The 13,828-nt window shown below is 39.2% G+C and overlaps 1 protein-coding gene across 1 annotated transcript in view; it reads right to left on the reverse strand.

Annotated features, from left to right (window-relative positions):
* Positions 1-13,532, reverse strand: part of ccdc6a (coiled-coil domain containing 6a) — a 29,129-nt gene extending 15,597 nt beyond the window's left edge. The window contains exons 1-4 of the mRNA XM_022672758.2: positions 13,155-13,532; positions 9,107-9,256; positions 2,104-2,232; positions 162-265 (exon numbers count right to left, since the gene is read on the reverse strand). Coding sequence (XP_022528479.1) covers positions 162-265; positions 2,104-2,232; positions 9,107-9,256; positions 13,155-13,430 — 659 coding nt within the window. The 5' untranslated portion in view covers positions 13,431-13,532. The remainder of the gene's footprint in view (positions 1-161; positions 266-2,103; positions 2,233-9,106; positions 9,257-13,154) is intronic.
* Positions 13,533-13,828: the final 296 nt, after the last annotated feature.

Here is a 13,828-nt window from a genome sequence, read left to right on the forward strand (position 1 = left end):
AGGAAGTGCTATCACAGAAATCTTCATAGATAGGCCCATCATGATAACTGTTTCTTACAAGAATATATACTGTCCCAGATATAACTGTGATAAAACAATTTTCACCATTGCCTAACCACAGGTGATATGAACAGAATTACTCAAATTAAACAGATCAGCACCTTTTCTCAGCCTCCAGTTTGTCCATCCGCTTCCAGAGTCGGTTCACCAGAGCTTCCTGTTCCTGTTCTAGAGTGTTCTCCAAGTCGATCTTCTCACGGCGCAGCTGAAAACACAGACACAAAACCCACAAAGTGATGCTCAACTCCAGACTCCAGCAATCAGATACTAATAGTGTCATTCACTTCAGAAATAGTTGCATTAATCACCACAAAATTCTGATTTAATCACAATTTACAGGAGGAACACAGTAATAAAACTTAGTGTACTGTGATTTAGATCTGGCAGACTAGATTTTTTCTTACATTACATTACATTTGGCAGATGTAAATTTTATCCAAAGCAACTTACAAACGATTAGGTACTAGGGGTGGACAATATGGCCCTAAAACAATATCATGATATTTCATGGTATTTTTGAGAACAATACTCTTGGCGATATGACAAAGTAAATTTTTTATTTTTTTTTAAATACACTATATACTGCAAGAAAAAAATGATAACATACAATATAATATTGCACACACCTAAGTGAGATATTAAAAAATACAAGAATTTTATCAGATTTAAAACAGAAGTCAATGATCCAGAATGTCATAATAGTAATAATAATGCACTTCATATATCTCCATATATCCAGGATTACAGTAAAATAAATGATACTGGACAGATATAATCTTTTTATAGTAGATATATAATGGGAAATGGGATGGGTGATATGGCACGATATTTTAGGGTATTATAATGTTGACGATATTATCGTGTAAGATACGATATGGCACACCCCTATTAGGTACATAAGAAATTTAACTTTATTATAAAGTATCAGGGCAGTTTTTGCTTGTAGCATTAGAATATTGTAAAGTGATGAGTTACTGAGTTTAATTGAGAGCTTTAATGGAGAAAATGAATGCTAGTGTAGCTGCATATTCCAAATGCAAAAAATGTGCAATCCGCTGTGTGTGTGCATGCATGCACAAGCATGTGTGTGGGTGAAGAGACATGGAGAGAGAGTGGGAGTGCCTAAGAGCCTTCAGCACAGTGACTGTGTCAGCAGTTCGGAGGAAAATGAAGCGCGATTGAAAGTAGTGAATGGTTTGAAAGGTAGCTTGCTGGATTAGCATTCGTGCTAACCAGCCAGCACGACAGCGATATGAGTACTTCACAACATGGAATCATACAAGCATACTAGGAGGTAATAATGTGTAGTAAAAGCTGGCAGGTCTGCTGAACACTTAGCAGTATGGTAGTTCTGCACAGCTAAGTTCATTGAGAGTAATAAATCAGTACAGCTATAGATGTATAGGTCTGTGTATAAACGGAAAACAGATGCTTATACACATGTATCCTTTTCTATTCTCCTCATGGATGAAGGTGAACCTTCAGGAGGCAAATTTAACAAAACAAAACAAAATAAATAAATAAAAACACAGCTCTACTGGATGATCTTCTTTCCAGCAGAGTTTTAAAGCTGGAATCAAGTGTACATGAATTTGAAACTTAAGATGTCTGGATGGTGAGCAGTAGAGCAGTGGTTGTAGATCATTTCTCATGCTCAGGCAGTTTAAATACATATTACTAAACAAAATTTAATGTGTCTTTAATGTGTCTTAAACCAGAAACAGCTGACTAATCAAGTAACGTAACATGCATATTAAACCATGCTAATTATATAATGTAATATCTGTTACAAATATAGAGTTTGAACCAAGCATGCTTAAGTAATGGCTAATTTTAGATACTGTAATATTAAATTAACTTGGCAGGTGGCACATAAGTGTTGAATTTTGATATGCAGCTCTAATTAGACAGATAAACTATAACTATAGAGTGTTATTCTCTTTTTAGATACAAAAGCATGCACAACATTTTCTAGTACCGGTGCTAAAGTAAACTCAATGATTCAGATGTCCTTAAAACTTATTAAAAATATGGCAGGCGTACTTGTTCTAGGGTGAGTTGCTTGGAGATGGTGTCGTTCTCCAGCTTCTTGATCTTCTTCATCAGCTTATTAACCTGAAACTCCTGCTCCTGCTCCAAATGCTGCTCCAACTCTGCCTTCTCATGCTGGAGCTGGAGAAAGAAAGATAAATGACATTGTTAGAATTTGTGTTTTGTCCACAGGTAGAGATGTCCAGATCACATGATTGTACTCCAGAGTTCGAGTCATTTGATTTTGAGTATCTGCTGAGTATACAGAGTCCTTATTTGATAGTATATAAAAAAAAAACTACAAAAAGAAAAAAAAAAAAAAAAAAAAAGAATGAAAGAACACATCCGAATTTTAAGATTGGTATCAAAACTTACATTACATTACAGTACACATACATTTGTAAAAGACTAAATATACTACCAGTGGGTCAATTTTATTAGACTTGGAATCACTTGCTAACTTATTTCTCAGACATTCAAGTGCTTGCTTCGGAATAAGATTCACATGGATGTCCAAAGAGCTAGCACGGTTAGTGGCTAAGGTTAATAAACTAAACTGAAACTCCTGTATAACGCTGTACTTCAGCAGAGTGGCTTTACTGCTCCTTACAACCTGGCTGATAAAACTCATACACAAGGTGCACCGGATTATAAGATGCACTGACGATTTCTGGGAAAATTTAAGTATTTTAGATGCGCCCTATAGTGTGAAAAAAAAAGATACTTGATAGTCAACTATTGGGGGTGCGAGGCGGGAAAGGTTTTAAAGAGATAATGTTAAGGTGGAACAAGATCCTGTTTATTATGCCCGTCCACCTGATTTGGCTGCCAATAAATTAACTTGTTTAAAAAAAAAAAAAGGACTAAATTGCCATTTTATCTGGGTGATTTTATCTGGGTTTATTTGGGTGATATGAGGGACTAATTGCTGCTAGTGTGAGCGCAGCATGTGCATTCAACAGAGTCTATAGTGAACTTTTTACATTTACGATACATCAGTGATCTGGATCTTTTCCACTCAATTCCAATCCTTTGAAGAAAAAAAAAAATTATTGTGACAGGTCTAGCTGAACAAAATTATATCCTCACAGCAAAAAGCCCAACACAAGCAATAAAGTAGGCTAAACGTTTTAAACACCCTAGAAATACAACAAAAAAAAAAAGAAAAAAAAAAAAGAAAGAATGAGCACCACAATACTTTTCTTCACTTTGTCCAGTGTAGATTTGGTATTGAGGTACAGTGTGCCCTTTGCACACTGGTAATTGGTCGTGTATGAACATCATTACAGGTGCTGGTCAACGAATTAGAATAATTTGAAATAGTGCAATCATGAAATTCTTTGAATGCATTTTTTGTGCAGAAAGCAAAATCAGGTGTTCACCGCACCTGTCCTACTCGTTAGACTAATCACAGAACTCGTTACCTGGAAAAAAATTTGCTCAGCTGAGCTTTCCAAAAGGCCCATTTAGGCCATTTAACTGTGACACTGTTGTTTTATTGAATTAGAATAATGGAGAAACCGTTTCATTGAATTAGAATAAATGCTCGAATTTTTGTTTTCTGTGAAGAGTGTTCACTGTGCAGTATAAAGTCAGGGTTGGCTAAACTGCACTAAACTGCACTGTTTGCTCCATTGTACCTCTTATGCAAAGCTAAAGCACCACAGTTCCTTTAAATCCACAGGGCTGAACCATTCAGTGACCAATAAAAACAAACACACAGTTCGGAGTGTTGTTTCTACAGAAGTCTGGTAGTGCTCCAGAAAATGTGTCACTACCTCCTACTAAGGCGCATACGGCGGAGGTGGTGACTCAACAACCAGCACAGATGCCCAAAATTCTTCCCGGCACAGCCAAGCCCATACAAAGCCTTGTTCTTTGGGTGAACTTTGGACTGTGGCGATCCCCCTTACAACACCCAAGCATGGCCTGGAGTATCAGAACACACCAAGCTAAACTGTTCTTCGTCAGCACAAGAGACATAAGACACTGTGTACTATGTATACCTGCTACTGGAGGTCCAGAATTTCCCTCTAGGATCAATAAACTATGTATCTATTAGATGCTACTGGCCCCACTTAAAAAGCTATGGCTTATCTATATTCATGACTTCAGATTAGGCCTGGACAATATTTCGATAACGGTATTTATCGCGATAAGAAATGTTTCAATAACGGTGATATCATTTTTGTGTCATATCGATATGTATTATTTACAGAAACACGGCTCGGCCGCGCTCCGGTCGGCCCCTAAAATCTCTCGCGCTGAAACTCGGCGCGCTCCGGTCAGCATCTAAAATCTCTCGCGCTGAAACTCGGCGCGCTCTGGTCAGCATCTAAAATCTCTCGCGCTGAAACTCGGCCGCGCTCCGGTCAGCATCTAAAATCTCTCGCGCTGAAACTCTGCCGCGCTCCGGTCAGCATCTAAAATCTCTCGCGCTGAAACTCTGCCGCGCTCCGGTCAGCATCTAAAATCTCTCGCGCTGAAACTCTGCCGCGCTCCGGTCAGCATCTAAAATCTCTCGCGCTGAAACTCGGCCGCGCTCCGGTCAGCATCTAAAATCTCTCGCGCTGAAACTCGGCCGCGCTCCGGTCAGCATCTAAAATCTCTCGCGCTGAAACTCTGCCGCGCTCCGGTCAGCATCTAAAATCTCTCGCGCTGAAACTCGGCCGCGCTCCGGTCAGCATCTAAAATCTCTCGCGCTGAAACTCGGCGCGCTCCGGTCAGCATCTAAAATCTCTCGCGCTGAAACTCGGCCGCGCTCCGGTCAGCATCTAAAATCTCTCGCGCTCCGGTCAGCATCTAAAATCTCTCGCGCTGAAACTCGGCGCGCTCTGGTCGGCCCTTAAAATCTCTCGCGCTGAAACTCGGCCGCGCTCCGGTCAGAATCTAAAATCTCTCGCGCTGAAACTCTGCCGCGCTCTGGTCAGCATCTAAAATCTCCTTTTAAAATCTCCTAAATTTCCTTATTTTGGCTGAAACACTTTTGTAGTTTATGTTGTATCTAAGTTATTTATAGCTATAAAAGCCTATAGGTTTGCTTATTTGACTGTGATATCATGTTCCTTTTATGTATATGAAGGCTTTTTTTCCTTATCCTGGTTGAAGCACTTTTGTTTTGATCTGTTAAATTTGTTTACAGAAGAATAAGAAGCTTTGCCTCTGTTGTAAATGTAAAGTTATTTATATTAGTAATATGTACAGTACAGGCCAAAAGTTTGGACATACCTTGTTATTCAATGCGTTTTCTTTATTTTCATGACTCTTTCATTTAATGACGCATTGAATAAGAAGGTGTGTCCAAACCTTTGGCCTGTACTGTATATAGGTTATAGGCTTGTGTTTGAGAGAGATGTCATGTTTTTATTTTGCTATAAGCAATTAAAAGTGATCATTGGTTTATTTTGACCATTTTTTATTTCTAAAATATTATATAGTTTTTTTGTGAAAGTTGGCTTTAAAGACTTAAATTAAAATTTCAGACAGTAGTGCATAGATTTTCATTGCAGGGATTCTTAGCAGTTTTTCTGAGGCCTTCAAAATATTTATTATCATATCGACCGAAATTATGGAATATATCATAATATAAATTTTGGCCATATTGTCCAGCACTACTTCAGATTGTACTTTTTCAATAGGAAAGTAATTGTGCAGGAAGCTGATGTGGTGTGGGTGTACTGGAGAAAATGTGAGGAACAATAGGGAAATGCCATAAAGATTGGAAAGTCACCTGATAAAACCACCAGCAGAGATTGCGGGCCTTTCCTGAATGGGGTAAATGTTTAAACGTTGGCCAATCTCAGTAAAGTCTTGATGCCTGATGCTTGGATGTCCATGATTCCAAATGAAGCACTACACTGAACCTCGACAAGGCTTCAGAAATAGATGTTCCAGCCTAATCTGGATCGGTGTACATTTCGCCAAAAAAACTAAAACTGGTCATTTATATTGTGATTGTAGGGTTTTGACTCCCTTGAGAATAAATGTAAAAATTAGTGATATTTCGCTTTGTTTGATTTGATTTCCAGAAAGAGACTGGAAAAAAATGGTCCCCATGGGGAGAGTTCCAAGGTGAAAACCACTGTTGACCAAAAAGAACACATACACCAGTCCTAACATTTGCCAACAAATGTATTCTGTGGACTGATGAAACAAAAGTGGAACTTTTCAAAAGGCGTGTGCCGTGTTACTTTGGACGTAAAACAAACACGCATTTTCAGAAAAAGAACATTATTCTGAAACTCAAACATGGCTGTTTACCACACAATCCTGAAGGACAATGTCTGTCCATCAGTTCATGACCTTAAGCTTAGGTGCACTTGGGGTTCTGCAGCAGGACAATGAACCCAAGCACACCAGCAGGTCCACCAAAAAACGGCTTAAAAAAAGCTAAATAAAGGTTTGGGAGTGGCCTAGTCAAAGTCTGATTTTTCAAGCAGGTTGTTTATGCTGGAAAACTCTCAAATGTGTCTGAATTAAAACTATTCTGTAAAGAAGAGTGGAACAAAATTCCTCCACAGAGATTCTCAAGAATCTTTCAAGATTCATTGCCAGTTATCCAATTAATGCTTGATTGCAATTGTTGTAGGGTTAGACATATGGTCCAGGTTGGTTTGAACAGATTTTTTCCCTTAATAAATTAAATTACAACTTAAAAACTGCTTTTTATATTAACTCAGATTATCTTTGTCCAATATTAAAGTGTGTGTTAATCTGAAAGAAAAAAAAATTCTGTAGGGGCAAAATACTTTTTCAAAGTACTGTTTTTAAAGAATACTGAGTTTTCTTTTGTTAAACACAATAAAATTGTGTCCCGATTCCAATTTGGAATCCCTAAAATTAAGGGGTAAATTGTTAATTGCAAGTATATCTCTCAATTTACTATGACTTTAATATGCAGGAGCTCTAATATCTTCACAGCAATAGATAAACAAATGGAGAAGATTGTGACGTTCCTGATGTAGACTTTTACTAAAAGGCTCCTGGTAAACCAAGATGCGTCATGTACAGTGCACACGACATGCAAAACCTTTACATTTTAACAATGTAAAAAACCCTCACACATACATGTACACACACTAGAGTAGAGCACTGCCTACTTACACCAACCCTCAACACCCACGCATCTCCATTAAAACGTGTCATCTGGTCAGATTGACTGGAGGCTGACTCAGTCTCTCCTTACTCACAGCACCTGCTCCAAACCACATACACACTCGACGTGTGCCCAGAGTGGGTGTTCAAATCACTGTAGGACTGAACCCAAACCCAGAGTAACCAACTCCACTGATTCATCCAGGCTGTGGGTGGAAGGGGCTAAATATCAGGACTCTTACAGTAAGAGTACTGACTGACTGACAGAGCTTAACGTATGACTCTGATGTGACATTTCACGGGCAATATCCAATGGCAAAAAAATTCATACACACTCTGAATACCGTATTCCTCACACTATAAGGTGCATTTCAAATTATTTTATTTATCCAAAAATTGTCAGTGCACCCTATAATCCGGTGCATCTTATGTATGAATTTTACCAATCAGGTTGTAAGGAGCAGTACAGCCACTCCACTGAAGTACAGCATTATATAGGAGTTTCAGTTTAGTTCTCTAGCAGTATTAGCATTAGCAGCTAACTGCCCTAAGTGTAGCTAGCTCTTCTAGCTCTTTGGCCGTCCAATTATCAGCCTGTACCCTGCTGCTAACTCCGGCTAGCACTGCTGGAGCAGCATTAGCATTAGCCACTAACCACAGCACTAGCTCTTCTGCTGTTTAGAGGTGAGTATTATTAGCATATTTACCGTGGTAAACACGATACGTGGGAGTTTATAACTTACGGTTGTCCAACAGACAGATTCAACCATTCATACTGAGACTAAATTACACACAGCTGGACTCTTATTAACTAATTAAGTGGCTTGTGAAGGCAATTGATTGCACTAGATTTTATTTAGGGGTTTCAGAGTAAAAGGGGCTGAATACTTTTGCATGTCGCACCTTTAAGATTTTTATTTTATAATTTTTTTTTTAATCATTGCATTTTTATTTCAGTTCCTTTTGTTGGTCGGTCACTTAAAATCTCAATGAAATACATTTATTGGATGTAAGGTGATGAAATGTGTTAAAAGGGGTTTGAATACTTTGGCACGCCACCATAATTGGTACATAGACTTTGTTTAGAAACATTGTCCTCATTTTATTTAAACTTTACTTAGGATATTCACAGATTTTTATGTTAAAATTCCTGCGTATAAATATTCTTTCTAATTAAAACTCCATTACATTATATTATATAATACTTATTTTTTCTTAGTCTTACCAACACAGGATTACTTAAGACACATTTACTCACACTATAATGGTTACAACACTCCTTAAAATCTCATACCGTTTCAAGGCAAGCTCCACCAGCTTGTGATAAGGATTTGGCCTCATTTAAACCTGATAAAATTTCAGATCGCACCATAAATCTGCTCAGACTACTTGACAGCTCTGCCAGGTGCGTGAGGTGAAAAATTTTGTACCCTGGAGGTTTATAGGCTTTATGTCAAGTTTTCTTGTGCATGCAATTTTCCAGGCTATTTAATTACTAGTTTTCAGTCTGTATACGTGAGGATTCTGGGCATAGTCCTATTAAGTGGCTGCTGTGGGGTCCCTAGGTCCATGTCATGGTCAGTGTACATGGAAATTTAATATATTACACATACTTGCCGATACACACGTCTACACCTACTTAGAACAAAGCAATCAGGAGCGATTATTTTTTTTATTCCAAGCTGAATCATTATAGCCAGTGTCAATGAATCTGTCTTGTTGCTCCAATTGTGAGCACGGACACCATCAAGGTATTTTGTGAGCAGTACAACGATTTGACAGCAACATAAAACTACTGATACTACTAATCTTCCATTTCTTCAAATCATATCAGCTACTTGTCATGTCTAAAAGCCCATTAATTTGTGGACCCTGCCAAGTCTTTAAGGTGTGTTTTTATTGTCTTGGTCCAATCTCTTACCTGCATGAGCTTCCGGGACAGGTCATTAGTAAGGAATTCCTCTTCTTTCTCATAGTTCACGGCCAATGTCTCCTTCTCTTTCTGCAGTGCCTGGATCTTCTTAAACAAAGTATTGGAGATAAACTCCTCCTCTTGTTCTGCCCTCGCTTGCTGTGGGAACATGAACAAAGACATACTTAGATCTGTGCAGCAAAAACAATAAAAGGGCACATAATAGGGTACCATATCTGCATGTATGGTGAAATTAAACATAATAATTTTTAAGTCCACAAAGACAGAAAATAAGAGACACTTTCGCAAAAGCAAAATGCTTTTTTTGGAGGGGGACTGGTATAACCCTGCTTTAGTCCGGTGGAGGAGTGGCTCTAGCTCATGAATATTCATACATGCAAACATATCGCCTCTGATTGCCAAACTGCACTGCGACACCAGTGAGAGACAACATTTTAAAAAAGACATTTTTACACTAATTACAGTCTTCGCAATGTCATATTTTACTTTACAAGGTGTAATGGCCTGCTAATGCAAAATCCACCGGAGATCCTATGTAAACTTACAGTTACACACAGAGGTGGGTAGTCCAGGTCCAGAAAGTAAAAATCCACCCCGGGCTTTTGTTGGCTCAGCCGCAACAGAGCTGCCCAGGCAGTTTGAACAAAACCCTGGGATGGATTTTTACTTTTAACTAGTGTAAACAGAACTGTTGTAAACATACACCTACCCATCTTAATTGTACTTCGCTGGTGATGTTCCACAGACAAATTATAACCATTTGTGCCTTAGCTCTGATTTACGGGTCAAAATGTAATTGATTTTCTTCCATATTTGGTAGCTCTAAATTGTGCTGGTTGTTGCTATTTTGGCATATTTATATATAAAATATCACAGATCTTCCTACTACATAAGATGTTTAGGAAGCAAGTTACCTAATAAGACAAAGATAGATCATATTTGATTAACTTAAATTTTATATCTAACCTGATATATCCCCAAACATGGCATCAGAACTGGTGACAAAGAATTCCAAATGATCTAAACAAAACAGCAGCAGCAGCATAAGCCCCTTTTAAAGCCATAATCTTTGCATTTCCTTTTCAACACTGAAAAGCCACATACCACTTCCAACTTATCTAAAAGCCAGCCAGAGGCATTTGTCATGCCCTAATTAAGAGGTTATTTTCCAGAACCCACTTCAGCTTTTTTATCAGTCTGGTACATTTATTTTATATTAACAATCCCCTGACAGGAAAAAAAACTGCTTTCATTCAGTATCAGATCTAATGTATAACTAATTCCAAGCTCTACAAACACCCACAAGGTTACGTAATACAGGAAAGGAAAAAAAGCTAACCTTATTGCTTTAGTATAGATAAAGGCTGACACTCCTTTTCCTCAACCTCTCTGAGCTAAAGAACACAGAGGATGCTGAGGTGTTGGATAAGTCATAACAGATCAGCCAGGCCTAAAAACAGAGCATTGCAACTTAGCTTATAAACCAGGACAATGAAAAGTGCTGAAACTGCATGAAGTTGAATGAGGATGGTAGAGATTTTGTTTACTGCATTGTAATTGGGATTTCAAACTGGTTGGTTTGGGACCTCAACACTTATCCAAAAAAAAACCTGTACTGATTTTCTATTGCTTATAAACATCCTAACATGTCAGCGTTACAGCTTACAGCACGTGTGTCATGGTTTACATTGTTAAGCTCTACAGAACACCCACACAGTTACATAACATCAGAAGTGGACAATGAAAAGAAAGGTAGCACCAATTTTACTGCTTAAGTTTAGATTTTATCATCCATTATTAAAAGTTTCAGTGTTAAGAAGGAAATATTTGTTATTCATATTTTTTGTAACCACTCGACAGGCCGAATGTGTCTCATTGTTCGATTTGTTTCTCCTAATCTAAAGGATTTCTGCTTGGAAACCTGCTGAAGTCTTGGATCAAATTTATTTAGAAATGTCACAATCTGTAAAGCACCACTGTAGATTATATCGGACGTTCATTTTATTTTCTCCAGCCTCTCTCTCTCTCTCTGAAGGAGAAGACAAAGAATGCTGAGGTGGTGAATGAATCATGTAGCATTAACCTTCATCAAGGACTAAAAACAGAGCATTGCAGCTTCATCCCATTTTATTAGGACAGTACAAATGGTTAAAATTACACATTTTTTCCATTAAAAGTACTTTACGGTGGATAATCAGACAGCTGACTCTGCTGTGGCAGAGATTTGGAGGTTTGGATGGATGTGATGACTCAGCCTCAACTTATAAGCATTTCAACTTAACAACGCTTCTTTAACACATTTAAACGGTTTTTTTTTATTATGTTTGTAAAGCATTAAATGCCCTGATAGATCAGTGTTAAAGGTAACAGCACACATGTAAGGATTTACACTTACAATCTGTGTTCAATGTTAAGGTGCAAATTAAAGGAACAAATGTTAATATAAATTAAATTCCACTTTGATTATCTTTCACTGATTGTTTTATTTTGACATTTAAATATACTTTATTATAGGTTTCGGTGTTAGGAAGGGAAAATATGTGCTTACATTTTTTTTACTGATTGACAGCACTGATTTTTCTCATCTCATTTAAATTGCTTCTCCTTATCTAAAGGTATTGTGCAAGCAACATTCATTGCATTATATTTTCTTCAGTCTCTCTTTGAAGGAAAGAATAATGTATAGCATTTTACAGATGGATGTATAGTATTAACCTTCAACCAGGTCTAAAAAAAAAAGAGCACTTTAGATTTATCCCATTTCACAAGGACAGTAAAAAGTGTTAAAATTCCTCATATTTTCCACTACAACTAATTTACTTTGGATGATCAGAGAGCTGATGTGTTAGGAAGAAAAAAACCGATCAATGTAGTTTTAAATTGAGCATCATCCCTAATTTGTCATCTTTGATTCGGTTCTCCTTATCTAAAACAGATTGAAAATGTCAAGCTGTGAAGCACCACTGTACATTACATGGAACATTCATTTCATTTAATTTTCCCAGTTTCTCTTTGATGAAGAACACAGAGAATCCAAAAACGGAGCATTTCAGCTAACTCATTTTACTAGAACAATAAAACGTATTAAAATGACATGTATTTTCCACTAAACCTATTTTACTGTGGATGATCAGAGAGCTGAATCTGCTGTGGCAGAGATTTGGAGGTTTTGGTGGATGTGATGACTCAAGCCTAAACTTAACGGGGGATTTCACTGGGTGGAATCTGTTTATGCTCATTATAACGTTTCTTCAACAAGTTTAATTCATATTGCTTTAAACGTTCTGATAGATCAGTGTCAGATGTGGGGTTTACAATGCTAGCTAGCTTTAACTATTAGTTAAATAGCTTACCATGGCTAAACTGCCTTTGTTATGATAGCTAGCTTAGCATAGCTTAGCATAGAGGGAAAACCTAAACCTAACGCTAGGTTAGCTTAGCTAATGAATCCTGGCTAACAGCTAACAAGATAACGCTACATTTAGCTACTCAGTTGACAGGCGGTGTTTTAGCGTTTATATCTAATTAGACGTGTGAAGTAACGTTAGTGTACTAGAGAATACATTAATAGTTTAATAGTGAGCCTAAATGACAAAACCTATTAACTAGTGTTAGCTAACTAGAGGTGGATAACCCAGGTCCAGAAAGCACAAATCCTACCCAGTTTTTGTCCCAACTGCCTGGGCGCCTCTGCTGCAGCTGAGCCACCCAGGCAGTTGGTACAAAACCCTGGGACGGATTTCTGCCGCTTTCTGGACCTGGGTTATCCACCTCTATAGCTAACTCAGCTAAGCTAACTACTTAGCTAGCTCCACTGCTATTCGCTTAGCAACCAGTTAGCCAAGCCTAGCTAATATCCAGCGTGCGGTGTGCTCTAAAGACAACAGAACCCAACCCCGAACTAACGCTAAATCACCCCGCTGTGACAAACGCCCGACACCCTTCTCCGAGCCCCCGAGCCGCCAGCCGAGGCCCGCACCGGCCTGTCACCCCCAAAACAGCCCCTGAACCCCCGGTAAAAGCCCGCTACTCTTACGATGGTGACGCTGGCTTTGCGCAGGTCGCGGTTCTCCTCCTGCAGGGATTTGCACTTCAGCTTGAAGGTCTCCAGCTCGATCTTCAGCACCTTGTTCTCCTGCTGCAGCGAGGCCAGCCGGTTCGTCAGCTCCTCCAGCCGAAACTGCGAGATCACGACGCCCTGCTTGCCGCCGCCGGGCGCTGAAGCAGCGGGCGAGGAGGAGGAGGAGAGCGGCGGGGCGGTGGCGCTGCAGCCCGCGCCGTCCGTATCGCTCTCGCTCGCGCTGTCTGCCATGGCCGCGCCGCCGGGCGAGAGGAGCGCGAGGAGTCAGTGAGTGAGTGAGTGTGAGTGAGCGCGTGCGTGCGTGCAGGGACTTGTGCGCGAATGTGTATGTGTGTGAGTGCGTGTGTGCGGGGAACCAGAGAAAACACTGCGAGAACGGGCGCGAGAATAGCGCGAAAGTAGCGCGAGAGCTGAAAGAAGGGAGGGAGGGAGTGCACGAGTGCAAGGGTGGGTGATTATTCATTCACACATAGGCTACGTTCACATTACTGGGCTGAAGTGACTCAAATCTGATGTTTTGCTTAATTTGGCTCAGATCTGATTTTTTCATGGCTATGTGAACGTGCCAAATCAGATTTTTTCAAATCAGATTTGAGTCACTTTGGCTACGTTCACATTATAAGCCACGT

The sequence above is a fragment of the Astyanax mexicanus genome, chromosome 14, assembly GCF_023375975.1.
Source record: "Astyanax mexicanus isolate ESR-SI-001 chromosome 14, AstMex3_surface, whole genome shotgun sequence".
Classification (NCBI taxonomy): domain Eukaryota; kingdom Metazoa; phylum Chordata; class Actinopteri; order Characiformes; family Acestrorhamphidae; genus Astyanax; species Astyanax mexicanus.